We start from the raw sequence: 27,703 nt of genomic DNA, 5'->3' as shown, positions 1-27,703 counted from the left end.
GGTTCAATATTGTGTGTGCGGTCCTTCATGTAAAAATGTATTTATGGCAGACCAAATTTGACAAATTAAACACATGTTCTGCTGGTACACAATAATTAAGAAAATGCTTTTATGGAAATAGTTTACAGCGATACACATGAGATAACCCACAAAATCCCATTTCCAAAGTGTCCAAATGGAAGTTATAGATCTGGTCCTATTATTTTGGATATTTATTTTTTTTGTAATGGGAGGGAAACTGTTGGTAGTGAGTTTTTTTTATTATACGTTGACCCAATGATGAAGAGGGTTTATTATATTAAAGAAAGAAGAAAGAAGCAGCGCCCTCGTGTGTTGAAATTGAGTTTCAATTACAAATCTTTCCATTTAACTAAATCGTTAAACAATTTATTTTTTAAGGAATGCACAAAGTTTGACCTCATAAAATAAAACGGACGCCTAAAAGATAGGTTACTGGTTATGATTTATTGTGAAGAATTTTCATTGAAACGAGTAAAATAATACTTAAAAGACTCTTCCAAACACACATGTAAAAAAACGAGGAAAATAAAATATGATTCGATGCCAAGTGCAGCATAATAAATAAAAAATAAACTGTGTTTCAAAATGGTCAGGGCCTTGCAATGGACGGTTACATTCCCAAAGTAGTGTTGTGAAAATGACTAGCATGAACCTAGGTAGGCATATAAAGATTATGTTTTTTTTGCACATCAATATTATTTTGATAGTTTGTCATTTCAATTTGAAATAGTGATACCTGTCCTAAATAGCCATTGTCTACTTCTCAGTTCATTAATCTCCACTACAACAATAGCAAAGCACATTGTCATGGGACATACAACATATTGCAGAAAATATTCAAGAGGACTGGAGAGTCAAAAACTTGGTGAAACAGATAAAGAATAGGGAAAACAACAATACTCCATCAATTCATTAGTTAATGAAAAGCCCTCAGAAATATGGTAGGACCAGTAATATCCACTCTACCTATTCAATTTTTTATCTGCGGTAAAAAGCACCATAAGCTCAGAAGCTACTAGGTCATTAAACCCATGATTTAATATTTACAAAACACCATACTGGACTTGGAGTGAAGACATTTATGAAAACACAAATAATATAACAAACAAAGATTATTTTAACATAAATACAGTGTTTTCTGCTAGCATTCGAGCGACATTGGAGTGTTATTCACTCACCAGTTGGCATGCATGGGGTAAGTGAGCGGTTTCTACCATCGTTGTCAGTACAGTTCTTTGAACACTGGACCCATGTTGGAAGCCGGCCGTAGAGCAGCAAGTTTATAACTGATTAGGATCCCGCCCTGATGTTAATAGACACTAATTTCACAACTAAGATGCAGTGAGAGCATGGCAAAGTACACAAGAGAGAAGGACAGCAGTGGTCACAGAGAGCTTTCGCATGAAGAAGAAGCCTAGAGATGTATGGGACTTGTGACTGTAGCCAAGCCAGGGCAATGGAAATGTGTGAAGAAAATGACAACATGTGAACGGAGGAGGCCGAAATCAATAGCAAACAAGATTTCAAATAACCAACTCGAAAAACAATATTAAAAACAATATTGTGCACAATCAAATAAACAAAAATACGTTCCATCACCTTTTGCATGAAGCTGAACGAAGCAACCCTACTCAACCTACAGTCTCACATCTCATTGGCTACCTCTGGATCTGTGGACCCTCCCTTCCCAGAATCTTCTTCCACAGAGTCACTGTGCTTCTCCTGCACCTGAATAGGCTGATGTTCCTCCTGTTTCTTTGTTACTTCAGTGGCCAGTGATTGGCCCTTGCTGTTATCAGACTGACCAGCACTGGAGTCACCTGCTGACTCAGCAGGAGGTTCTGAAGTGCTCTCTGCCTCCACCTGCTGCTGAGAAGGTGTTACTATTTCCTCTTGCGTCTCGGGTTTGGAGACCGGCTCTACCTCTTTAGCTGGTGGGGCTTCAGGCTCAGATTGGGTTGGGTATGTTTCTGCTGCTTCCGTCTGGGTGGATGGTGCTGCACTCTGCTCGCCATCCTCCTCTAGAACGGCCCGCTCAATCTCCTGAATGGCGCTCTCGACGGCCGGGTCTGGCGGAGGGCTCTCCACCTCTGCAGCCTCTCTGGAGGCCTCCTTCACTGGCGCAAGGCTCTGATCTCCCTGACCGCTGGCAGCTGCAGTGTCCTCCACCTTCAGGTCATTCCCATTGGCCAGACTGGGAGCGCCACTGCTGCTCGTCCCATTGGGCACTTTGGCGGTGATTTCTGGGGTCGTCGATGCCTCGCCTCCACATCTCTGGTCCACTTCTCCCTCAGTTTCCTCGGGGATGTCCTCCACACCGGGTATCTCCAAGCACGACTCGGGCAACCCGCAGTCGTCCACCTGGATCATGGACACCACTTGCTTCATCCTGCGCCTCTTCTGTACCTCCGGGTCATCGTCCATGTCGTTGTTCTCGGCGTCCTGCTCAGCTCCGTCCCCGTCCCCCTTTTCCGTTCCGTACTCGCCGGCCCAGTCGATCTGTGGGTTCTCACTCAGAAGGTGGAGGTTGGGGTCACTGTTGGTCAGTACGATGCTGTCCCTGTACAGGTTATGCCTCCTCTGGACGGCAGCCTCCTTAACAGCTGTAGATAATAAAAACACAGCCATTTAGACATAATTCTGCTGCTAAAGTGCTGCTCATACCATACTAAATCTAGTTGTGGCATTCAAACCAAAGTCTAATTATTTCCAAATGCCAATAATAAGCAGTTAATTTAAAATGTAACCATTTTATATAACATACATTAACATGTAACATTCATGGCATACCAAGAATATATTACATTACTGTTATATATGTCGATCATTATACAATATTATGTCAAGTCATTGGCCTTTATGTGCAGTAATTTGGGAAAACATCCATTCATTTTTCCCCTATGAATAACCATCATTGATTGACACCAAAATGAAGGGGTCGTACCCATCATGATATCCTTCATGACTGTGTGTAGCACCACCTCCTCAAAGATGTTCTCCACTAGGATGAAGCGAGAAAAGTCTTCAAAGATCAACTCCTGGAAGTTCGGAAGCTCCTGCAAATAAACACATCGGACAACTCCAGTTCAACGTCAGGGAGAGAAATGGCAGGATATTACATCAGTCAGCAGAGCAAGGCCTTCAATGCAGTGTCTGTGCAGATATGCACGTGTGTCTGGGTGTTCCTGTAATATTCCCCACTGTGCTTGTTTGAGATGGATAGTATTTCAAACACAGCGGGGTGGTGTGTGTGTGTGTGTGTGGCGAGGGGTGAGACTGGGGAAAGCTGTGGGGTGTTGTTGTTGTTGGGTTAGCAGTACAGAGGGGCATGGAGGAGAGTGATGCTCACTGGAGTACACGATGGAGAGAGCTGCTTCAACATGTAAGGGATGAAGATCTGCAGGAGGGCCTCTCTGAAGAACCGCTTCCGCACCGTGCTGCTGTCATAGTCAAATTTCTACAGAGAGCACAGGGAAAACAACAGATGCACAAAACACAGGACAAACAGAATTACCATCTTCATTTCATAAACATTGCCTATTTTTGAGACTTTTCACACAGTTGTGTCATTGTCCCCGTGTCCATCTTCCTAGCTGCTGTGGGCAAAGTTCTCACCTTGATGACCCGATCCTGAGAGCGCTGGATGGCCTTGGTGAGGTCGTCCCCCTCCTGTCCCTCCAGGCCCTGGTGTAGGAGTTGCTCAAAAGTGTATACCGCATCATCCATTTGCTGCCAAGAGAAACAGGCAGAGGAAGAAAAAATCTTGGATATGGATGGAGATCTCTCAGAGTTGCAGGTCATTTAGATGGGCTATAAAATAGCACTGCAGAATATTTCAGATAAGCAGGGCCTTCCTTCCCTCACGGTGTGATAAGGCATATTTGCATGAATAGAGAACATTGTAGGTCTGAATAAGCTAGCCCATGCGTCACCATATCATGGTCACATGGGTGCGCTATTCCTTTCATGTTTTTGTTTTGTTTTGTTTTGCTTGTTTCATGAAGATGGTTTTCATGGTTTCTGGGACGGGTACAGCTCACAAGCCGAGGCTTGTCTTCAGAGCTGGCCTCTCTCTCTCTCCACCCTGCAGAGCACACACACTGACTGAGATCCTCCCATCTCCGACGGGCTGTGATCTCAACCCCTCTTGGGGATCAGCACAGAGGCAAACAAATCTCACCCTCGCAGTGAACCACTGCCACAGGCCTGTGCTGCCATTGCACAGCATGCTAAAGGGCGCCGCAAATAGAGGAGAGTTGTTCGTATCCTAGTGGGGTGGCATGGCAGGCTGTGCCATCTTTGTCTCTCGCCCGCCCCCTCTGCCCGGTCTCGTTTTTTTTTTTTGGCCGCGCCGTGAGTCGGCTGCTGGGCTGTCGGCGCTGGACCGGGCTCCACTCTCACAGCCAACTGTGGCTGTTGTGTTATTTCGGTCAACCGAGATCATCCTCCTCGTTTCCCCCTCCTCTCCAACCACAACAGTGCACAGCTCCCGGGGGGGGGGGCATGTTTTTGGTTTTACACAAGGCTGCGAAACCAGCGACCGCAACAAGTACATTCACATGGCGCTCCCCACAGCGCATTCAGATGCACAAAGGACCTCAGGAACTCCAATAGACACATCTCAAGAACAGCCACACACAAAAAGCCTTGGAAAACAGAGTCCCTGGAGAGGTCTACGGGAGGCCCAAGTCAAATAAACAAGCTGCTAAAGTTGCGCAATGCCATGGCAGTTAATGGTATGGTGGTTTCTCGAGCATGAGTATTTTTCACATTCCAGCAGTGAGTTTAGGACTTTCAGCAGTCAAATAGATTGCACAAAGCAAGATGGATAAAGACACACTATATGTGTCATACTTTGTTTGAGTTGGAATCGTAAATGTTCTATATTTCCACTTATCCTAGTAAGACTTTCAGATTCTTCACATACTAACTCGACATTTATCTTTAAAATGTGGTAAATAATCATAGAAAAATGTGCATATACAGAGATAAACATTGTAATCTCCAGGCAACATTCTATTGCACCCTTCAGCAGTTCAGACGGCTGGTTAACATGGGCCCTGTGTCTGTGTTAAAAGAGCAGTGACCTTGCTCACTGGAGGGGGGGTCATAATGTCTTCAAATTAAAATTTAATTTGAACTGGCCTGTGGGTGCTGGGTATGGCTCGCCCCTGCTCTATAGGTTCGGACTGTCTGGGAGACTGACCTCTCTCATGAGGATTTGCGCTCTCTGGACGAAGACAGAGGGGCTGGTCACGTCGAAGCGCTGCTGCAGGCCCTCCAGGCTCAGTGGCTCCACCTTCTCGTAGCAGCACTGCATCTTCACTGGGTGGAACGCCAGCATGGAGATCTTCTCCATGTGCTGCAGCACACAGAACAAGACATGGGGGCAATTTATTGCTATGTTCTTGTGATCTGCTTACAACCATCATCAATATAACAGTCTTATTAACATTCATTTTTAAACAGTCTTTTTAACATTAACATTTAAAAAAAAAGATCTATCATTTTTTCTTTCCCTTTTGAAATACTTTTTAAGGGAGACCTTGATCAATTATCTCTGTAATCTCTACATGCAACCCCACAGTGGCTATTCTGCATCTCATCTCGCCGACCTCTGGACACCTCACCTCCCCCAGCTTCTCTTTGCTGCCGTCGTTGACCAGGTTCTTGCTCATGTCCACCAGCTCGCGGAAGAAGACGTCGCGCACCTCGAAGAAGCCGCGGCTGGTGGGCTCCATCAGGGCCTCCAGGATGGAACTGATGTACGGCTGGATGCTGACCTTCAGCAGCTTTTCTGCCTTGGGGAGGACCAGGGCTGTGGCAGGAACCAAGAGAGACACACACACACACACACACACACACACACACACAGATGCACACACAGACGCACACACACAGACGTGTCAAAACACAGACAGCATTCAGCACAAACTTACCACGCACCAACAGAGGGGAAAACTCACAGCCTTTTCACTTAAGCATTCACTGTGACGCAGATCCAAGGTGAGAGATTCCACCTGACTCACTGTACTGATAGGAAGCAAGACAAATGACATCGGCTGGGAGATGAATTGCTAAACTTGACCCTCAGGCCTCGAGACCATAAAAGAAATGTGATTATGGCACAGGGCCGACGTGCCGAGAGATTTCATCACTTGTGACAATGATATGATCATGTGACCTACTTTTAGTTCATCCATGGACAGGAATGTCTAAACTAAGCCCCAACAGACCTTTACGATTCCCCTCTCTCCACACACACACGTGCACACACACAACATGTAAAGGGTGAGTGAGAAACCTTTACTGGACCTGTGCCAGGCACAGCAACTCCCTTTTTCTAACGTACAGTATTGAAATGTGGGGAGTACAGGATAACATGGCTGTCTGGTTTTAAATAAATAACACCTCGAGGGCACATAGTCAAAGCTGTGTGCCATTTTTCACGGATGTTTCGCAACAACCCTCGGCAATGTGCAGGGGAGAGTCCCATTTTTCTATAAACTGCTTCAACCACATGTGCAGTGGACAAGGTCCATGGTCAAGACAAAGGCTCTTGCCACAGAATTTTGCAGGATCACCTCACCTAAGGAAAGGGGTTGACATAAAACCCGACAGAGGTCTAATGTAATGCGGTTCTTTTGTTTCTCATGGCAGAGTGGACTTAAAACATTTAAGTGGCTGTGCAGAAATCCTGCGAACCACCAAGGATATTGACTAGATTGAGCAACAAGGAAACATGATCCATCTCAATCACATGTTTTGCTTGTTTGCATGAGGAGCATGTTTGCAAAAAAACAAAAACATTTACAATAAACAAATAACTTTGTGGCTGACGTCTGAGTTTGTTTTACCACCATAACTCAGAAAAAGTCCCTTGTGATACCTCAATGTGATACCTCTGACGTTCCAACTATGGAGTCTGGAGATGCTATCGCAGTTGCTAACTGTCATTTTTCAGAAAGGCTATTCTAAGAAAAGGCAATAACAAATCACTGTCTATTGAATATCAAAGATCTAGAGCTGCAGACAGTAAGCCATCTGTTATTGCTGTGTTCAGAAATTAATTGAGTTTGCCATGTCTGGACCAAAGATGGGGCTGTGATGTGTTATAAAAGGCAAGGTTATTTGTTTTCTTATGACATAAACAATATCTTATGCGTTTTTTGCTTGTATTAAACATGACCTACATGACTAAGGTCAATGCTGAATGAATGATAGACTTTGATGAAGAGAGACTTTGAGGTATGAAATATCCTGAGACAGGGCACATTATTAAGCGATGAAAACCGTGAGAGTCTACCTCTGATTTTGCCGGTGACGTGCTCTTTGGAGGTGATGATCTGGTCCATGTCGGTGCGTATCGTGGCCTCCAGAGGAGGGCTGCCCGCCTCGCAGCTCTGCACAATGGCCTCGTACTGAGCCTTGGCCTGGGACTGCACCAGCCGGTACACTGCATCCGAGATCTGAGGTGAACATCAGCGCAACCATCGGTCAGGCACTGCTCCATTAGTGGACGTTCATGGAGTATGTTCGTACAGCACTTATCACCAGAGAACCCAATTATGTTCAAGCGTGAATGTACTGTTTAATTAATATTAGATTTATGAAGAGGATTTGCTTGTGCACATTCAACTGATCACGATCACATTTAACCATTATATAATTTAGGCTAATTTATTGATTTTTTTTTTTTTTTTTTTTTTAGATTGTTCGTTGTGTCTTTTAATGTCTGTAAAGTGCTTTGCATTGCATTTGTTTTACTTTCTTTTTACAATCTTGATGGCACACTGGAACATACTCCCCAATACATCAGCAGAAGGATATGAAGGTGGTTAAGTGTGCCACAAGTGCTGCATCTCCTTGGACTCCATCTCAGCACTGAAGGTGGGTCTTCACCCCACTCTCAAATCAAAAAGCAGCGTCCATCTTCTACAGTAGTCTTGTCGGTTTCTCTTTCAAGAGATCTCCCCTCCTTCACAACTTAGTCAAGGGGCTTTTATCTAACACACTTAACCAATGTGGTGCTGCTCCTTGACCGCCTTAATGAGATGCACTAGGGGCCAGACTAATACTTAGGTGGTGGGGTCAGCTGGGGCTATTTAGGAGAAGCTATTTGACCCCTCTACATGTGGTAGGTCTACAACCACAACAAACACCCTCTTAATTTACCTCTGGTCTTACTAAAGGGATTTACAGAGTCAGATTAAACTTTACAGGGAGGCTACACCAGGCACGTCACTAAAGAGTTCCTTTCGCGGAGGGTCTGCTGCAACAATTAGCTTCCAGTACAGTCATTTCCTGTGTATTAGCTGCATTGTGTATAAGCCGCAGGACAGTGTTTTATGCAAGTTAAAAGAAACGAAACCATATTAATACCATATTAACTGCCCCCGTGTATTAACCTCATAGCTGAAGGAATTTAGCAAAATCAATGTATAATCTGTGGCTAATAGTTGGGAAATTACGGTACAATCAATAGAACTGGGTACACAAGATGCGATGGCAGCAATGTACATTCAAAAAAAAGTCAGACTGGTCACCAAAAACTATTTTTACGCTACGCAAAAGCGAAGCGCTGCAATTGCGGACCCGGTGCAGCCCGGCTATTAGAGTGGATCGTAAAAATGCTCATGACTGTGCCGCAATCTCACCAGTGTCCAGCTCCTCAGCCGCTCCTGCAGTTTGCCCTTCAGTCGGGGGGAGATGAGGTCTCGTAGCTCAGGCTGCAGCTTCTCCATCACCAGGTTGGCCAGAATCTGTAGTGGACACACAGTAGGGACAATGAGATCACTTGGGGAGCAAAACAATGATGAGGGAAACGCACTGATGGAGGTTTTGTGACGTGCGGCACACACGGAATGTTTCGGTGTTCGGTTTGTATCCATTTTAAATTATTACATGAAGATCAAGATGGAAGTGTCTTTCCACAATCAACTGTGCTATGCACTGTATGTATTCAATAAAGCATATCAAGTTAAAGGTAACATATTGCACTGGCCCATACTGCTTTGAAATACCACAGTTATTTTTTTATCAGCAAGTGATCTGTGGATAAACAGACAGGGTTGTTTTTTCCTTCACTCAAATCTCGATAAGAGACACGGTGAATTTGGGTGAAACTCATTTCTCCTCTGATGACAGGCAGAAGAGGGGGTGGGCTGGAGTGGCCGAGGTGGGGTGGGGGTGCAACAAGGGCAGCCTGTCTGGCCAGGCAAAGCCTCTGGGAACTCTACAGTCCTACAGAGTGGGGAGACTGCTCTCCAGATGCCTGCAGGACAGTGGTGACTCACTCCCAGCATGCTTTCTGCTGTCTGACAGTCAGACAGAAAAGGGGGAAGGGGAGGTCAAATGATGTGCCTGGGCCCCAGCTGGTCACACACACACACACACAAAACGTAAGGGCAGGGAGGGTTAATATCCATCTTCCAGCTAACTGACCTGACCTCAGATTCCAAACATTCATTGGCCATCAGGGCTCCAGCTAAAAGTCTAGTCTGAAAAAGGGAAACCTTGAAGATAAATAATTGATATGTACAGCTATCTCTGGAATAAATACCTCTTGACACAGCCATTTAAAAATGGCGTTCACCGTTCTTTCACCTTCGGATGACTACATTGGAATAAACAGCATCATACTGAACATCAGTCACACAGCTTGGCTTTGAGAGCAGCCAGATGCTGGTCAGTGCCAGCAGACAGTGAGTGTTGCAAACACAAGCACCCTGTCCCTGATGATGGCACCACTTAGAGGGAGTGCAAGTGGTATCAGTCAACAGAGAGAATGGAAGGCATTCTGCAATGTCATTACATGAAAGTGTAAACAAACTCGCGCTCTCTCACACACACACACACACACTCTTTAGGTCAACATAAAGGCATGCCATAATAACAGGTCTGGCGAAGAGGCATCATTCAGCTGGCATCTCCAGTGATACTAAGGCCAGGTCTACCTTACTTCTGCTCCACCCCTCTGCAATCAGCTGGAATAACAATGCAAACATTCAACCACAGCACCAGCAGGGCCTCTGCACTGGCCTGCAAACAACGGGATCGGGTCTTTCATCATTGAATGCATTTACATTTATTTTCAGTACTTCAGTATACCAGTTACGATCGGGATTTTAAAGTATCCCAGCTTGGGACGTTAGTATTTATCATGTATACAGGGATATTAACATAATCAGGTTTCTCTGTGTTTGTGTAAACAGCATATTCCGAATATGATCATAACCAGGATACTGAAGTGCATGTAAACGCAGTCATTGCTCCAGAGGTCTTGTGGCTGCTCCTCACCTGTGGCGGGGTCCCACACATCATGTCCCAGGTGCCGTACTGCCCTTGGGCCTGGCGGTAGAGGCGCACTGCGTCTGTGAAAGCTGGAGTCTGGACTTTGCTCTCCTCTGACAGACCTGGAGAATAGTAATAACAACAATTATCATCATCATCACCACGACCATCATCATCGACGACGACGACAACAACAATTATCTTTATTTGTATAGCGCCTTTCTCAAACCCAAGGTCGCTTTATGAAGAAACAAATAACACATACAAGTAACAAAGAATACAGAACATAATTAACAAGGGACAGCAATGACAGCAGTTAGTCTGATCTGCCATCACCATAAAGACGCACAAAATTACGGTCATAACAATCAGTATCAGCAATGGTGTTATTTATACACTTCATTTTGATGGGAATTGTGAGAGTAAACTTATAAAACTTCCTTTCAACTCCTACCACTTCCTTTAGACAACACAAGGGTTCTACATCTTAATCCATGAGCATGAGGTGATGTGACCAAAAGACAGTGCCTGCCTCCTGTTTCAGTTCCCCAAACAGAACGCTCAGGACTCATATGTGGGATTGGTCACCCAAATCAAATCACCTTATTTGGCCACTGAATCCTCTCCTCTTGACACACACACACACACCAACATCATCATTACCGTTCTGTCATTACCGCTCCCTGTCATCTCCCCAAAACAGGAAGCCATGTCTCTAAATATCTTAGTTTCCATGGTAATGCTCATCCGACTAATACACAGGCCTGGTAACCAGAGGAAGGTCGGGCGTAATGAGGTTGCGAACAGCACACTCCTCTCCGCAGGGTTTCTCCCAAAAGACGCAACTCTATGGGCCTGGTTATTTTGACGACGATGAAATGTGGATTTAATCTTGGCCTTAATCTTCCATAAGGCCCTCAAGTCCCATTCTGACGGCAGAATTTGAGGCCTTAAATGATGCATAATGAAAATGCATGTGTGCTCACGTCATTAAGTTTCAGCACAGGCCATGGATTTGCGCTCTGTGGTTTTGGCAGCGGAGTTGAACCATTCCACACGTTCTGATTTCTGGACCTCATTAAAAGTCCTCAGTCCCCATGTGACAGTGGCAAATAACTTGCATCAGTCTGTCTAAGGGCTAGTGGGAAACCTAACCCACCCACTAAAAACACAGAGCAGGCAAGTCTGCCTTTTAAATAGTCTTTAAGGTGGGAGAGAGAGAGAGAGAGAGAGAGAGAGAGAGAGAGAGAGAGAGAGAGAGAGAGAGAGAGAGAGAGAGAGAGAATGAGAGAGAAAGAGAGAGAGAAAAGAACAACGAGGAATGTGTGCATGGAGCTTGTCTGTGGGTTTGTGGGAGTTTGAGCGGTGACAAAGACAGGAAGTGAGTTGGAACCAGGGTGGGTGGGGCAGATGGCAGTGTTGTAGAGGGAGGGGGGGGCAGGAAGTCCAGAGCAGAACTGTTAGCTGTATGAGAATGTGAGTATGTGTGTGTGTGTGCACACATGTGTGTATAGTCAGGGTGGAGAGACATTTACTTTGGCAGTATCCCTCGTGAGAATGAATTGGCAACTTATGTGGCTCTGAAAGCGTTGGAGGAGCTCAAAAATAACCCCTTAAAGGAGTAATGAAAACTCCCCAACTCCCCAAACCAGACTCCCACCCATTCAACTACTGTTCCCTTTCAGATGGCCACAAGCCTCCAGCATCACATAGACACATGTGTTACTGGAGCCTGCACTGGACTCCTGATGAACAAAGCAAAGTCGCTTAACATAAAACATAAACATTTCTGATTTCAGAGTCTAGTTTATTCAGGAGAGACACGCATCTTCTCTCCTGAGAAGACTCCTAGAGGTTAATGAGTGCAGGCCGGGGCTGTGAAGTCAAAGTCAGGCATCTTCAGCATTTTAAGAATTTCCTTTATTTTCACAGCTGCGGACATTCTCAGTGCTCTAGTTGTGTGAACAGCCTCGGTCACCTCAGAATGGGGTTACGCCTACTGCTCAAAAATGAGGTATTCTTTTTTATCGCCATTCATTCTTCTACTTCAACTCTGAACTCTAAAGAGTTTTAAGCAATGGTGTTTTTTTCCCATGTGATGATACCCTAATCAAAATCAGCATATTACAATAAAATAAATAATAAAAATAAATAAATAAATGACAAAAAAAAATATCATCTTGTTGACCACATGCTATATGAATGGGATGGGTTATGCTGTGAGGCTACGGAAGAACAACATATGTTATCTGTATGTCATGTACTGTATATCCTCCAGCCTAAAGTCACTGAGGTCAAGGTTTGTTCTATTCAACAAATGGCGAAAAAATCATAACCCAAGATCATTTCTCGAGAGAGAGAGAGAGAGAGAGAGAGAGAGAGAGAGAGAGAGAGAGAGAGAGAGAGAGAGAGAGAGAGAGAGAGAGAGAGAGAGAGAGAGAGAGAGAGACACACACACACACGATTTGGCATCTTTGAGACTTATGACATCTCTAACCCAAGGAGATGGGGGAGAAAGAAAAGCTTTGGTCAATATTTCCACTGCGTGCCTGATGTTGCACTGTCAGAGCAGAAGAATGAGAGCAATGGAGGGAGCAGAGAGCAAGAGAAACAGCTAGAGAGAGAGAGAGAGAGAGAGAGAGAGAGAGAGAGAGAGAGAGGAGAGAGAGGATGAAAGATACGGTCTGACAAATAAAGACAGGCAAGACAGATGTTTGCAGACACTCATTCTTGCACAGTTTGAAAGTGGGAGAAGAATGGAGAGAGAGAGGGAGAAGAAGAGAAGTGAAAAAAACAAGGGGGGGGGCAGCCTGAGAGAAGAGTCTCTTTGAAAAATGGATTGCCGTTTCAGACATACTTTTATTAGGCTTCAGTCTAATGCAGTCTGCATGGGGCCCATAGGACAGCAGAGCAGCAGGTTCAGGTGAGCAGGCATGTGTGCCCTACAGCACCAAACAATCCCCCCTCACACACACCTGCTAGAATGGTATGTATCACACACACACACCTATGTGCACCCTTCCACATGTGCGCGCACACACACACACACCTATGTGCGCCCTTCCACATGTGCGTGCACACACACACCCCAGCTCCACACAAAAAGCACATTGATGAAGTGTGTGCTCCATTTGTGGAGCATGTATGGCATGTGTTGACATGCAAGAAAGAGAATGTAATCACACAGTGATCTCCCTCTCACAGAGAGAGGGTGGGGGTAAGGCTACTGGCCTATCAGAGAGCAGGAGGACTATATAATCCACTCGTGGACTATTTTGGGCTTGTGATGAGAGATTTTTGCACTACATATTTCTATCTTTCCTTTGCCATGATCATGACCTCTAGTGACCTTACATCCTGACCTATGATTGTGTGTTCAGGATTCAATCTAACACTGAAGGTATAGTACTTGCTGCACTATGCACAATAGCAGCTAATGCAAAACCCCTTGTCCCTTCTAAATGAATCAAAGTGAAATACGGAGAGCAGAGACAGTGTGGTCCTCCAGCTCTAGCCGGGCTCTCAGCTCCTGACCACAGGGCACTGGTCTCTGCTCTGTGGGTTTTTAAACATGTGCTCGAGCTCATGCTTCCAGTTTAAGGGCAAATTCCCTGCAGACGTCCTCTTGTTATTCCATCAAACAGGCCGCCTGTCCACTCCACGCCGCCACATTCCAGCGGCCGCTGCCACCCTGAACACATACACGCCTACGTGGACCAGCGCACACACACACACACACACACGGGCAGAAGGACAGCGCCATGATTCCACTTATGTTATTGCACAATTAAACACACACACACACACACACACAAAGGGACACAGACACACACAAACAATTTGGCTCTGCACCTTTTAAATGAAATACTGCACTGACTGTCTCCGTTATGCCAGTGTGAGCGTCTGCACCTCTGCAGGCCTAATGCCTAATGCCTGGCCGGCGCCCGGGCCACTGCAGTATTCTTAAGCAATTATGAAGGAAGAGAAATAAATCACAGCGCTTTCATAAACATGTGGGAGGAATTACAGCGTTAGGGCTTGTCATATGACTGCAGACAAAAAAATGGTTTGAATGTGGCAAAGGCCCTTCCTTTGGGGACAGTGACTGCAAAAAAGAGAGAGAGAGAGAGAGAGAGAGAGAGAGAGAGAGAGAGAGAGAGAGAGAGAGAGAGAGAGAGAGAGAGAGAGATTGTGTGTGTGTGTGTGTGTGTGTGTGTGTGTGAGAGAGAGAGAGAGATAGAGATAGAGAAATAGAAAGAAAGAAAGAAAGGAGAGAGAGAGAGAGAGAGAGAGAGAGAGATTGTGTGTGTGTGTGTGTGTGTGAGAGAGAGATAGAGATAGAGAAATAGAAAGAAAGAAAGGAAAGAGAGAGAGAGAGAAATAGAAAGGAGAGAGAGAGAGAGAGAGAGAGAGAGAGAGAGAGAGAGAGAGAGAGAGAGAGAGAGAGAGAGAGACCAACCTAATTGGGGCGTTTCCTACTTTTACTGTAACTGTAGACTGTAAATGATTAAACCAGCCAAGGTCGGTTTGGTATAAAGAAGAAATCCATTCTGGGCTCCTATTGTAGGACCAAGATAAAGACAAACACACCGACAGGGGAAAGGCTGTCGTAGCGTCACCTCACTCCGAATCGAGACAAAGGTGCCAATTATCGGCTGCAGCCCGTTGTGAAAGTGGTGTTTACCTAAGATGTTGCTATGGCCACCAGACAGACACAGCATAAGCACAAAACAAATATCTTCTTCAGCTTTTGTATTTCACTGATCGCTTTTAAACCAATAAATACTTGACAAACATTTGCTAACATAATCTAGTCTCAACTGTGCATGACCATGGCAGCTCCTCCTGATCCCATTCCACCGTTTCCTCCTCATGTCAGAGCAGATACGTTTGCCCTTTACTAGCACTACTTTCACTTGTTTTCGCTCAGGAATAAGGCTCCAACTGAGATGGGCCCTAAGGCTATTCTTTTCCATTCCAGAGAGGAGGCATGACATTTAAAAAGCTGTAGCTTCATGCAGTACATGTCTACCATACCTACATGTTAACAAACTTCTCCCTTACTCCAAATACAGACCTCCACATAGACAAATATGGAGCGCAAATAACAAGTGCTTTACATAAAGCGTTTTTTGACATCTGACCAATTACAAGCTGGGTAATAAGATGGTAGCAGTGAAGAAACGTATTACGACGACTGAGCTATGATGAGCTTTATGACCCAAGAGTTAAACTGTATCACCATATTCATTTATGGAGTTAAACTGGACATGTCCCAAAGTTTCTGGTCACGAGCAGTCATTTGAAAAACGTGCATGTTAGCAATCATTAACTTCTGATTAGGACACATTGTTATGGCAGTAAAAGACTCCCTCATCTGCTTTTTGCAGACGGTTGTTGTGCTGTCTTTGGATACATGCAGCTGGTGAAGTCTCTTTTTGGGAAAAGCTGGGTAATGAATGTAAACAGGACCTTGCTATACTGCTGTATACAATTATCTTCATGTTACACGTTCCAGGGGGTAACATGCTCCAAGTTTGCATGTCAGCACAGAGATGGGTCGTTTTTGGGTAATCACACAGCTGGGAGACCTCACCACTGGCCAGCGTCTCCTCCTCCCACACACACAGCTGCCACCCAGGAGGTGAGGTTAAGCCCACACACACACACACACACACACACACACCTCAAGTACAGCAGCAGCAGGCCCGTTAGGGAACTGGTACTTTGATCATGGACTACTCATCCAGATCTGGAGAGCAATATTTACCTCCACTTCCCTCCATCAGCAAACATGCCATGCAATCCGAATTCACTGGATGTACAACCCAACTCTGTGGGTCTGCCTACACTAAGCTAATGGTCCTGACTGTAACCAGAGAAAGCGATAGCAATGACTGCTGCTGCATGATATACGGTCAAAGAATGTGCCATCCTAAGACCACTATGCTGGAAAGGAACAGTGTGTCCAGATAATCTTGGACTGCAAGTCCTGTTTGACACTCTCAGCCAGAAAGCGTCACGGTCAGACTCCTGGCGCACAGCTCATTCTCTTGGTGTCCACAGCATGCCGGTCAATAACAGCTCATTCTCAGGGTTACTGTTGACCTTTGCAGAAACACAGCACCTCTGACACAACGCATGGGAGTTTACTGTGGCTAAGCACACAGGAGCCTACAGATCTGGGTGAGGTGGCAGAACAAGCGATGCCCTTGTTGGAGAGCTGGCGCTACGGCGCTGGTCAGCGGCAGCTGAGCGTCAGGCCAGTGGGGAGACTCTGCTCACGCGGGTGAGATTTCTCTCGCTCTCTCTTTCCAAAAAGGGAGGGAGGACAGAAGCACGATGAGTAATGGTTGTCTGAGCAAGAGACATGTGATTACAAAAGGAAACGCACAAGCACACACACACACAAAAAAAAAATCAAGAGAAAGAACTAGATTTCACCATTACTGTATGTATACCCAATGGTGTCTGATTGAGATGATATATAACAGACAGACTATACAATAAAGAAATGACAATTCCAGGAAACAAATCAAGGAACAGAAATGGATTTTAAGTGGACTGAATAAAGGATGTCGATTTTAACGGGACTGAAAACACTACTATTTCTGGCCTCTCGCCACCTCTTTTCTTGGCATTGCCAGTGTGTCATATTACATCTAAATAAGCCTTTTGATCACTTCCTGGGAATTAAAGCAAGAATGTGCCAAAGCACCATGGGTAACCTGACCTTGTACCTGAGGCGGATAAGGATAAGGTGACCTGACGTGGACGTAAAAAATGAGTCAGCGGAAAGTCCTCCTTTTCCAGTCAACAATCTGGAGCAATCTTGAGGAATTATATTAATACCAATGTAAAGTGACCTAGTCGCTGAAATAATGGCTTGTCCTGCTCCTCTTTTGCTATCTGCATAGAGTATGAGTGAGTGTGTCAAAGTGTCTGTTTACAGGACTTCACAAATACGGCCCTGAAAGCAGCTTTCATAGCAAACACAATATACAGGAGTCATGGTTGTAAAGAAAAGAGATCAATTATGTAGGATTTTGTGTCCAATGATGAAAACACTGATGGCTGTGATGAAAGAGCAAAGAGTAGAGGTCATCTCACTGTGGCAGCCACTCACCGTTGTTGGTGTCTCTGACACAGTCCTGGAAGACGGCGTTCCATTTCTGCTGGTCTTTCTCGGCCACCACGCAGAAGAAGTAGTGGGCAGCGTAGGGATGCCACAGGATCAGAGGGAACTGGGTCGGACATTTCAGAAATGGAGAACTGCTGGACTTTGCCTTGACATCTGGAACACACACACACACACACACACACACACACACACACGGTAAACACAAACACATTCCAGTATACAGTACATAAACAATCTGTGAAGTCCAGGGATTTCTTGGGACACCCAAGACCCACGGTAACTGTCGGCAGGGCAGAGAGGTTAAAACTTTCCTTGAGGCCTCCACAGTTTGAAGCCCTCTGAATTGCCTTAAACAGGAAAACTATTATACTAAAGTTAAAAGTATTGCATCCTATACTAAACTAAGAGATGGGTTAAAAGTATTGCGTCCTATACTAAACTAAGAGATGGGTTAAAAGTCTTGCGTCCTATACTAAACTAAGAGATGGGTTAAAAGTATTGCGTCCTATACTAAACTAAGAGATGGGTTAAATTGTGCAGATCTCTCCCACAGTCTCACCTGGTAAACTGTGACCCAGTAGCTCCAGGTACTGGTCCATGGAGGTCAACACTCGATACCCCGCACAGTTGATGGACCCTTTGGGATGAAGGCCTTTCTCATAGCCCTGACAGTTGAAAATAAACAGAATGTTAGTCAATGAGAACATGGTGATTTTTATCAGTGCAGGAAGAAGTTAAAAGAAGTTCTTATCTTCTACAGGGAAAAAAGGCACACATGTGCTGGCCAAGGACCAGTGTTGAGAGTATACAGAAACCAATCAGCAACAGCACTGCCCCCTTTGTTCACATATATACAAAAGGTCAATATCATCTTGCCAGCCGTGCGATAAGCCAAAAATCCTACACGTTTAATGTGATGTGGCAAGAGGCAGCAGCTCCAACTCAAGTGAGACCGACTGACTCGACACTCTCCATGACATGAAATAAAGCTCTCTTTCCCACAGGCCTTGCCAACAATATCAACTCGTCCAGATCTGGACCAAGAGGGGGATTGTGTGTGGCGCACTGCACTGGAGTGAGCTGTAGTGGTTGTTTTTCCTTGTGTATTCCAGCTGTCACTCTTTTCACGGTCCAAAGAGGAGAAATTGTCCAGAAGTCTAAGGAAGGGCTCTGGAGGATGGCGGGGGTTGTGGGAGGGGATCACTCACCGCCTTGCTGTCGTAGAAGTTGACATTATAGGAGTCTGGGATGAAGAGGAATCGATTCCTCCACTTCTTGTTCTCTTCCAGGTACTGGAACAGCGTGCCTGAGAAGATGGACTTGTCCTGCAGAGGAACCTGTGGAGAGAGGCAGACGCATAACTCACAGGGGCCGCAGGCTGGAAAAAAATTCACAGGCAGCGTGGAATAATAATGGGAAATGGGATTACGGAAAGTATTGACATGGGATTTCCTTAAAGCCCTGAATGTTTCGGTAATTGCACGGTTGTGTTTTACAGACGGCCAACGAGTACATTTAAATTAGGAGACCCGAGCTGCATTAGAAAACTAAAGAGCCGCAGCCTTTTGAGAATGTTAGGTACACGTCCTTGGCCAAATCACAAGCTTAAGAGCGCATTTCCAGCGGGAAGTTCTCTCGTCTGAGAGCCATGTTTACTCAAAACCCCTTTGCCACCAGCGGGCCAAGTGTCCTCCAAGAAAACACACTTTCATCTTCCTGTAATGGCACCAGAACGCCGTGCCAGCGCGGAGCTAAAAACGCAACTGTTTTGTTTAAACAATTCATAGAAGTTGCCAATAAGGCTGAGAGCAGAGAAAACCACACTAGAGCCAAGCACCAGAGACAGGCACACGTCGCAACTGGCTTTGAGATTAAGCCCCGTCTTAAGCTCTCCAGCGTGCAGTGGACACAGCACAGTTTTCTTTGCTCGGAGACACAATTGCAGGACAGCTTGATGTGAAATGTCGGTTCATGCTGTAAGATGTTTGTTTACACATTCATCCATACTAAATTATAGATTGTGAGAGAGAGAGAGAGAGAGAGAGAGAGAGAGAGAGAGAGAGAGAGAGAGAGAGAGAGAGAGAGAGAGAGAGAGAGAGAGAGAGAGAGAGAGAGAGAGAGAGAGAGAGAGAGAGAGAGAGAGAGAGAGAGAGAGAGAGAGAGAGAGAGAGAGAGAGAGAGAGAGAGAGAGAGAGAGACACTTCTACCAGGTATAATTGCTTAGACAAGTGTCATATTTGTCATACCAATAAAGCACCATTTGAAAGAAAGAAAGAGGGTTGTGCCACAGGTGGAGCAGGAGTGGGTGTAGGCCTTTACCTTGCGGTGCAGCAGCTGGGGCTGAGGTCCTCCGCCCCCTTCGATATCAAAGCGCACTTTGTTAAACAGGGCAACCACGAACTGCTGCTCATACAATCGGCCAAACTCGCCGATGACCTCTCCTGTGCGTGCTGCAAAAACAGAACACAAAAGGGGCAACTTTTAGTTCCCTGTTGTTTTACAATTTCATTGACAATTTCATCGATGCAATCACTTTTCTCCTGCACAGGACACATTCTCACCTAGATACAGAATCACAGGCTCAGTCCCTGCCCTGTCACTGCAAGCGCCTCATGCTTATTCATCCATAAGCACACTGTGTATATTTGATTAGTATATTTAGTATTTTTTATCTTCTACTGTCTTTATTGTTCAGTGGTTTTTGCATGTACAGTAAATGTTGTGTGTGATGATGTGTGTGATGTCTGTATGCTACTGAGACCTTAAATTTCCCCTTGGGGATCAACTAACTAACTAACTAACTAGACAACAATCAGACAAATACTACAGAATCATATCGAAGCCGTCAAATCTCAGGTCCAGTGCAGATTGAGCTGTAGACTAATAACGCAGTCTCACTAGATTCATCAGACGTGATGCAAGTCAACATTATTCTGAGAATTCCTCAAGGACAGGTAGTTGCTATTAGAGAATTTCTGTCAAAACCTAGTCACTTATCCTTGTAAAACTTACAGTATAACTGATTATGCTGTGCGTCATGCCAGTTAGACCATGAGCTCTAACTAACCACTGCTCCGTCAGTCACACACAGTCACACACACACACACACACACCTTTGTCAACCTGCCCAGATTGCAATGTTTAACTTGTCTTGGGTTCAGCCTTCAGCACATGTTTGTCTCCGTCCAAGCAATCTCACCTGGCACACAACCTTACTGTAGATCATTGGCAACTAATCTAAGACCAGCAGAGACAAACTCTGACTTCAAAACCCGCTTCGGCTATTTTAACAGTCTTCTGTAGAACTCTTTTGTCCAAGTTTGTGTATGATATCAAGTGGAAGTGGGCCTGAGGATTATTTTGGTGATGAGGTGGCTCACGCATGGTGGAGCAAGTAAAGGCTTGCCCACTGGTACTCATCCAGGACAAGGCTAAAGAACTGAGCTCCCACACACTCATCCAAGAAGAAAGGGTGTATGTGAGCAGAGAGAGTGTGTTGCATGGTGTGTGTGTCTGTGTGTGTGTGTGTCTGAGTGTGTATGGAGTGAGGAAGAGAGAGAGAGCGATTTGTTTTATAAAAACTTAGCTCTGTTATGATGACTATAGTGTGATTTCACAAACAACACCCTAACAGTCAGTGTGGTCAAGGCAGTGACTCAGGAATAGTCAGGAGCCCCTTATATCAACTTTGACCCTAGTCACGGATGTGAGGGCAACGGACAATTCAATCGCTCTACAACAACAGCCGCTGGTGCAGCTGTGGGGAGGTCAAAAGCCAGGATTTTAGGGAAGGCTTTGCCATCCTGAAGGTGTTTTTCTTCGAACAACCTTCGAACAAGGCGCCCAAGTTCAAACACCCACCCAGGAGGTGTTTGTATCGGACAGACAGCTTTGTGGACAGATTTACAGTATGTTTACAATCAGTGCTGGACAACATTATAAATGTCACAGTAAAGCCTTAATCACAAACAGACGTGATGTGTGTATGATGGGGTTTGCATTCCAGGCTTCACACAGGGAGCAGCCTGCCAGGACCCTCACTGGGAGCATGCGAAAGAAAGTTTAGCAGAGCGCACTGAGCAGCTCTCTGATCCCATCTGTTCTACATTGCTGTAATGAAATGTTTCTTCTTGCAGGAAAAAAAGAGAGAGATGGAAAGGGAAAGAATGAGAGAGCGAGAAGGAGAAGGTTGGGAACCAAGATGTTCTTAAGAGATAGGTTGTAAATTCCTCATCATGCTGAAGGATATAATTAGGTTATGCTGGTAAAGCCATCAGGCGAGAACAGATGATATGCAAGAGTTGAGCCCCGAGGAGCTGTGAGGGGTTTTACCGGAGGGTCCAGAGATTGATGAATGCGGTGCTCTTCTGCTCTTTGGTCAGGTCTAAACCAAGATGGCCAAAGACCAGAATCCCACAGCAGCACTTTGCTTAACCTTCCCCTCCTTCTTCTTCTTGAGTCGTTCAGGCGGGAGGAATATTGCACATTAAGGTTGGGTGTGGCTGTAATCACAGCAAAGCCGTTTGCACACAGCTCACAGCTGACTCACCCTCTGACTAGCCGTGTATCTAAAGCAAACATCCTGAGAGCGAGGGGGCAGAAGCCAACTGGACCGACGTCACTCTGCTCCACTCACCAACCTGGAGCTGTCCCTTCAGAAAAACACCGTCTCCCACTCACACGTCGTCACCATTGGAGTCGTCCTCCTGGTCTTGTGGGATCGAAATGCTTCCTTGCTTTGATCACAGAAGTCTGTTTAAGTCATTGTTTTGCTTGAGTCTCTTAGTGAGAAACACTAATTGCTGGCAACGTCTGCAGCGTTTCGCCCATGGGAGCTAGCTAGCGTACAAGTGAAAGCAGGGGCAACAGACCAGCCGGGGTGTTGGGATTAGCAAACCCCCAAAATGTTTCTGGTGGAAGGCTTCAGTGCAGTGGAGTTGGCTAATGAAAACAACAGGCAGATTACAAAACATAGCAGTGATTTTAGGCCAGCTGGAAGAGAGGTGAAGAAGTCTCCACCATCAGTGGAGACTGGCTCCAAGGACAGAATGCTAGCTACTGTACTGCCTTCACTGCAGGGACCAGACCAGAACAAAAGCTGGAAGTCTCCTTAGCAGACAAAGGGGCTTTGATTGCTACAGTGTGCTGAGGGCAAGACAGAAATAACGGCAAATATGAAATGGGATGAGTGTGATCTGAGGAACAGATAAGAGGAGAAATCCAAGATTTTATTCAGGAATACCAGAACTGTACACAACCTTTTAAGAATAGTGTGTCTTTGTAAGGAACATGTGAAAATTAAATGAGTGGCAGTGCATGATGGCATGGCTGAAAAACACAATTACTGGATGAACCTCCCACTGAAGTCCTGATTATTATCACAGTGCCAGAGACAATGAACCACTTTCTGATATCTGGCATTCGTCTTCTGTAGGCCTACACGTGTGGCACAGCATGTGCTTGTGCTACTATGAGTCTGCCATGAGGTCCATGTGATGCTCCAGTGTGTCGAGTGATAAATGCTACACTGCTTTGAACAGAAAAGCACACCGTCACATACAGTATGTGTCTATTGAAAATCATGTCAAATAGAAAACAAACAGCATATGACTGATAACAATTTTGACTGCCAACAAACTTTATCTTGAGTTGCTTGATTTTGACTAGAAGTGTCATACTTTTTAATCTGATCAAATGTGGGTCATAGGCTTGGGGCATTTTGAAAGACACTGTGTGGATATGTCAATGGTTCGTGAGTGTATACAGTATGTGTGCTTTCTCTGAGTCTTTGATATGGTTGACATGTTAAAGACTTATCTTATGTGTGGACAGGGAATCTGATGTAGATGTGAAGCTGTCCAACATAGAAAGAGAGTGAGAAGAAGAGTGAGGCAGATCATGAAAGTGAAAGAGATAAAGAAATAAAGACAGACAGACAGACGGAGAGAGAAATGGAGAGAGAGAGAAAGAGAGAGAAAGAGAGAGAGAGAGAGAGAGAGACTGACAGAGAGGAGAGAGATCATCCCATAGGGCTAACACCCATGCTTTTCTAAAGCAATTTCCAAAAGCAGTCTGTTTTCCTTCTGGATGACTAAACCACACAGGCTGAACCAAAACATTAATTTAAGAGCTCAGAGAATTTGGACTGACTCAACTATTTACACCAAGAAGTCTGGCATTCCTCTGATTTGGTGCTGATAGATCGCATACGCAAAAGGGCACAGTTGCTTCCAATATAGACTGTTTGTCATACAGTTGTGATTAGTAGTATTAAAGAGCTCTAAATATTTATGGAGTTATATCATGGCGCTATTGCAACATGCTACTAAACAAACCCCATCACAGCTTTTTGGGATACCTACACAAACGAGCATATTAGAGCTGCTGAGCCAGGCTGGCTCAGTGGCATCAGAGATCAGAGGGGACGTGATATCGCTGTTGACAGGGTACAAACCAAATTAAACAGGACAAAGTGGCCGTTGAGCGAGAACAAATCAAAATGGCATGATTCAATCAGAGCAATTCGCCAGACCTACTGCGTATGTCATGTGACTCAGACGATGGATTTAAATGCCCAGGGGCAGAGTGGACAGACAAGGAGAGACACTGGAACTGCTTTGCAAAAAGTGCCATAAGACTTAGGGCCTAGCCTCCGAATCAGATTTCCTCAGTCAGTAGGCTGGAGGAGCCTCAATGAACAGAGGAAGTATACTGCACCTCCACCCTTGAGGAAAACAAGAAGATGAAGAAAGACAGAAAAGACTTGGTGGATAACATGACAAATTATAACCTTATGGACATAATCCATTACAATAATATTATGGCATGAGATGAATCATTTGTGCCATTCCATTTCTAAATGATTTGTAAACAACATAGGCCTTGGGACTAACTGTTTGAGATTTCAGTCAGTATTATACTTTCATTTATGCATAGATTGCATTGTTTACATGGCTTTACACATGCGTATTCTCATCTGAATGGTTCCATAGCTCATTGAAGCAAAGCCAACCTTGTACTCGTGCTCAAGCTGGCTAATTTGTTGTGCAGTGCAAGCATTCTCTAGTAATTGTCCAGAGAGGGGACTTGTTTGCACTGCGGGTAATCAGTGAGAGTGTCGAGTAAGGCCAATTCTGATCACAGCTACACATTGACTTGGATTAAATGGGGAAGTCATCTGAGACTCTGTAAACAATGGTTGTTTTTGTGTTTCTCAGAAAGCCAAAAAAAAAAAAAAACACCTCTCTAACAAACTTTCCCACAAGTCCCACCGCGAGGTTCACATCCGTGAGTCAGGGATGGGAGAATTTTGCAGAAAGAATCGGGAGAAGAGTACCTAGAGGCTTTGGACCGAGCCTCCGCGCTATTCACAGCCACCACAATGACTTTGGAATGGGCTGGATCCCGAGAGTGACTCAAGGAAGTGCTCTAATTTTTGACAGACTTCCAGTCAAGGCCCTGGATGAGTCACAGCATGGGGCTGGAAATTGAGGAGGGGGGCGAGAGGGGTGGAAGTCAGAGAGAGCGCATGTAGGAAATGCCTTTTCTTCTTTAAAGTGTGAGTGTGTATGAATAAGAGTGTGAGTGAGTGAGATTGGATGTGTGTTAGGTATAAGTGGGGGCCACACCAGGGTGTGTGTGTGTGTGTCAGGACCAGGGGTCAGGACAAGGCTCTTTCTGTCCAGAGAGGTGCGCGTGCGTGTGTGTGTGTATGCGTGTGTGTGTGTATGTGTGTGTGTGTGTGTGTGTGTGTGGGTGAGAGGGCCTGGCACTTTAGTGGCCACACAGAGAGACACTGTTTATGCCCCTCTGGCTTAGCCAGGCATACGCCTTAACTATGCGGTCCGGCTCGCTGCCATGAGGCAAACACTTCAATAGAACGCCAAACTTCCTGCCAGACCCCACCCCCAGACCAACACTCGCTCACAATCACATTTGAAAACCCTTGATTTTTCCTGCAGAACATACTGAACATGTGTTTGAATTCTCGCTATTATTCTGACTAATAAATACCAAATATATAGAACCCTTCAAACGGTGCCAAAGAGACACAAACATTTTACAATAAGACTATGTGGCAAGTGAGAGCAACATTCCCCCACACACAGGAAGTGACAAATGGGCCACCAGAGAATGTGTTCTTGATAACTGCCTGCAATACCACCCCCACATACACACACACACACACACATTCAAGGCTGTGGCATGACCTCACCCGAGAGGCTGCAGGAAGATGACAACAATGACTATGACGTCCAAACCTGGAGTGCGCCCAATTCGAGGGATTCCCAGGCTTTTTGAAAAAAAGAGAGACATAAAAACTTCTCAGTGCCTGAGCTTTGGAACAGCCACTAAATCACAGGAAGAAGCAGGCAGATAGTACCTCATTCTCTCTCAATAGGTCATAAAAAGGCCAAAGCCTTAGGCGTATATGGTTGCAGGAGTCCTTCTGAGTGCACTCTGCACCTCGTAAGAGAATGGATGAGTGGTGGACCTGACTGCTGTTATGTTGATGTTACTCAGTCTTGGCTCATACCACAGTGGTCCCAAATATGGTCAGAATACGGCCCGAGACCATGTTAAAGAGTAGTCGCCCCTTGAGAGGTTTTGTTTGGACCGTTCCCCCTCTGCTCACCTCCAGTGCGTTTGCCCCCCCTTTCCACATGGTCTACCACCCTCGTCCATCACAGATGCAGAAAACAGACCCAGCACTGTGGCACCATGTTTAGCTTTGAGGTTCACCATGTACAAAAAAAAAAAAAAAAAAAAAAAAAAAGAAAAAAGAACAAAAAACAAGAGGATTCAATGTCCAGACATCTGCTCGCCTGAGACCTACACATCCTGCTGAGTTGAACCGAACAGCCATGACACTCGCACCAGCGAGACATCCAACTTTCCCACTCAAAAACTTTATGCATTCCTCAAATTCCAACTTTTGAACTGAGAATCCCGATTGGTCAGCCTGTGCCAGGGGAGTATGACATATAGTGGTGTCAGGGGCATGATTGGGCTTCTGCATCCTGGAGCAGCAGTGTCTGCTAATGCACTCTCTCTAACACAAACTCACACAAGTTGTGACATTATGTTTAGTTTAATGACAAGTACAGTCTTATATTACAGCTTTTTACAAATAAATAAATACTTTTCAGTTTGGAGTGATGTTTTTTCAGTTTCATCTATGACCAAGGACATCTGGCAACATAGATTCAGGAGTTACCTGTTGGCAACTGACAAACGGGCAATTCTGTTTGAAGACACTCAGCATTTCTTGCAGCTGTGGTATCAGGGATCGCCCAACCTAACCACACCCTCCCTCTCTCACCTGTTCAATCCCCCTAAAGTGAGTTTATCCAAGGGATGACTGCTCTTGCTATATCGGCCATAACAATAAACAGGCGAGCCCATCAGAGAAGCCAAATCATTCAGAACGTTAACTTCCACACTGGGGTCACAAAGTTCCCAAAAGATTTCAAGGGTTTCCAGATATAAGTAAAACTTAGCAACTTTCAGATCCTCTTTCATTTAAAATGCGTATAGTCACATTTTCCACAACACGTGATGCATTTTTTTTTCTTGTCACTCACAGCAGCAGACAACACTTTAGTGAAACTTTCCTGCACGGAATTGCTTGTAAATGTTTAAGAATGAAATGGGAACTTATAAACATGTCAACGCCACGTTATGCTATGCGCATTTCTAAAGGCTGAGGAGGATTAAAGAGGTTGATGAGAAGGATATTCTGCGTCCAAAATGTAACTCTAACATCTGGCATGTGACGATGTGGTAACATCACCACGACTTTCTCCAAGATATTTTACAAAGTAGCAAGTTTGTTGGTCCTTTAATAACTTACCGGTGATGAGCTCCCGTTTGCTTTCATCAAGGTGTGTTGAGACCACATCCCCCATTGCGACTGCTTTTACAAATCCAGATATGAATAGGAAAGTCTGCTGCGTTTAAAAAACTGAGATCCACAGACTTAATTAAAGTCCCCCTCCTATCTCCTATCCCTCCTTCAAACCAGCAAAAATGTCTTCAAGAGTGAAACGGGGTAGTGTATTACAACTGGGCAAGCAAGCGAGGGCAGTTACGCTGAAGACTTCTCACTACCACAGCAAACAGGCACACCCTCCAACTGAGTTGCTTGCTGAAAGTTCAGCGTTTTGACCTATCTGATTTCTATGGCATGTCGAAGGTGTGGTTTCGAGCGAAGTGGATTCATGAGATCAGGTCACCGTTAAATAGTCT

The 27,703-nt window shown here is 45.1% G+C and overlaps 1 protein-coding gene across 1 annotated transcript; it reads right to left on the bottom strand.

Annotated features, from left to right (window-relative positions):
- Positions 1–446: 446 nt before the first annotated feature.
- niban2b (niban apoptosis regulator 2b) lies at positions 447–27,673 on the bottom strand. Its single transcript, XM_048242909.1, has 14 exons — positions 27,309–27,673; positions 19,775–19,905; positions 18,664–18,792; positions 18,015–18,120; positions 17,441–17,608; positions 10,321–10,436; positions 8,679–8,783; positions 7,328–7,490; positions 5,652–5,839; positions 5,228–5,383; positions 3,637–3,750; positions 3,371–3,478; positions 2,966–3,077; positions 447–2,624 (listed from the first exon to the last, which is right to left on the bottom strand). Exons 1-14 carry the CDS (start codon positions 27,361–27,363, stop codon positions 1,666–1,668), a joined length of 2,610 nt encoding a protein of 869 aa, XP_048098866.1. The 5' UTR covers positions 27,364–27,673; the 3' UTR covers positions 447–1,665.
- Between the last annotated feature and the right edge of the window lie 30 nt (positions 27,674–27,703).

This window comes from Alosa alosa, chromosome 5 (assembly GCF_017589495.1).
Source record: "Alosa alosa isolate M-15738 ecotype Scorff River chromosome 5, AALO_Geno_1.1, whole genome shotgun sequence".
In the NCBI taxonomy this organism is placed as follows: Eukaryota; Metazoa; Chordata; class Actinopteri; order Clupeiformes; family Clupeidae; genus Alosa; species Alosa alosa.
This window is presented reverse-complemented; position numbering and strand designations above follow the sequence as displayed.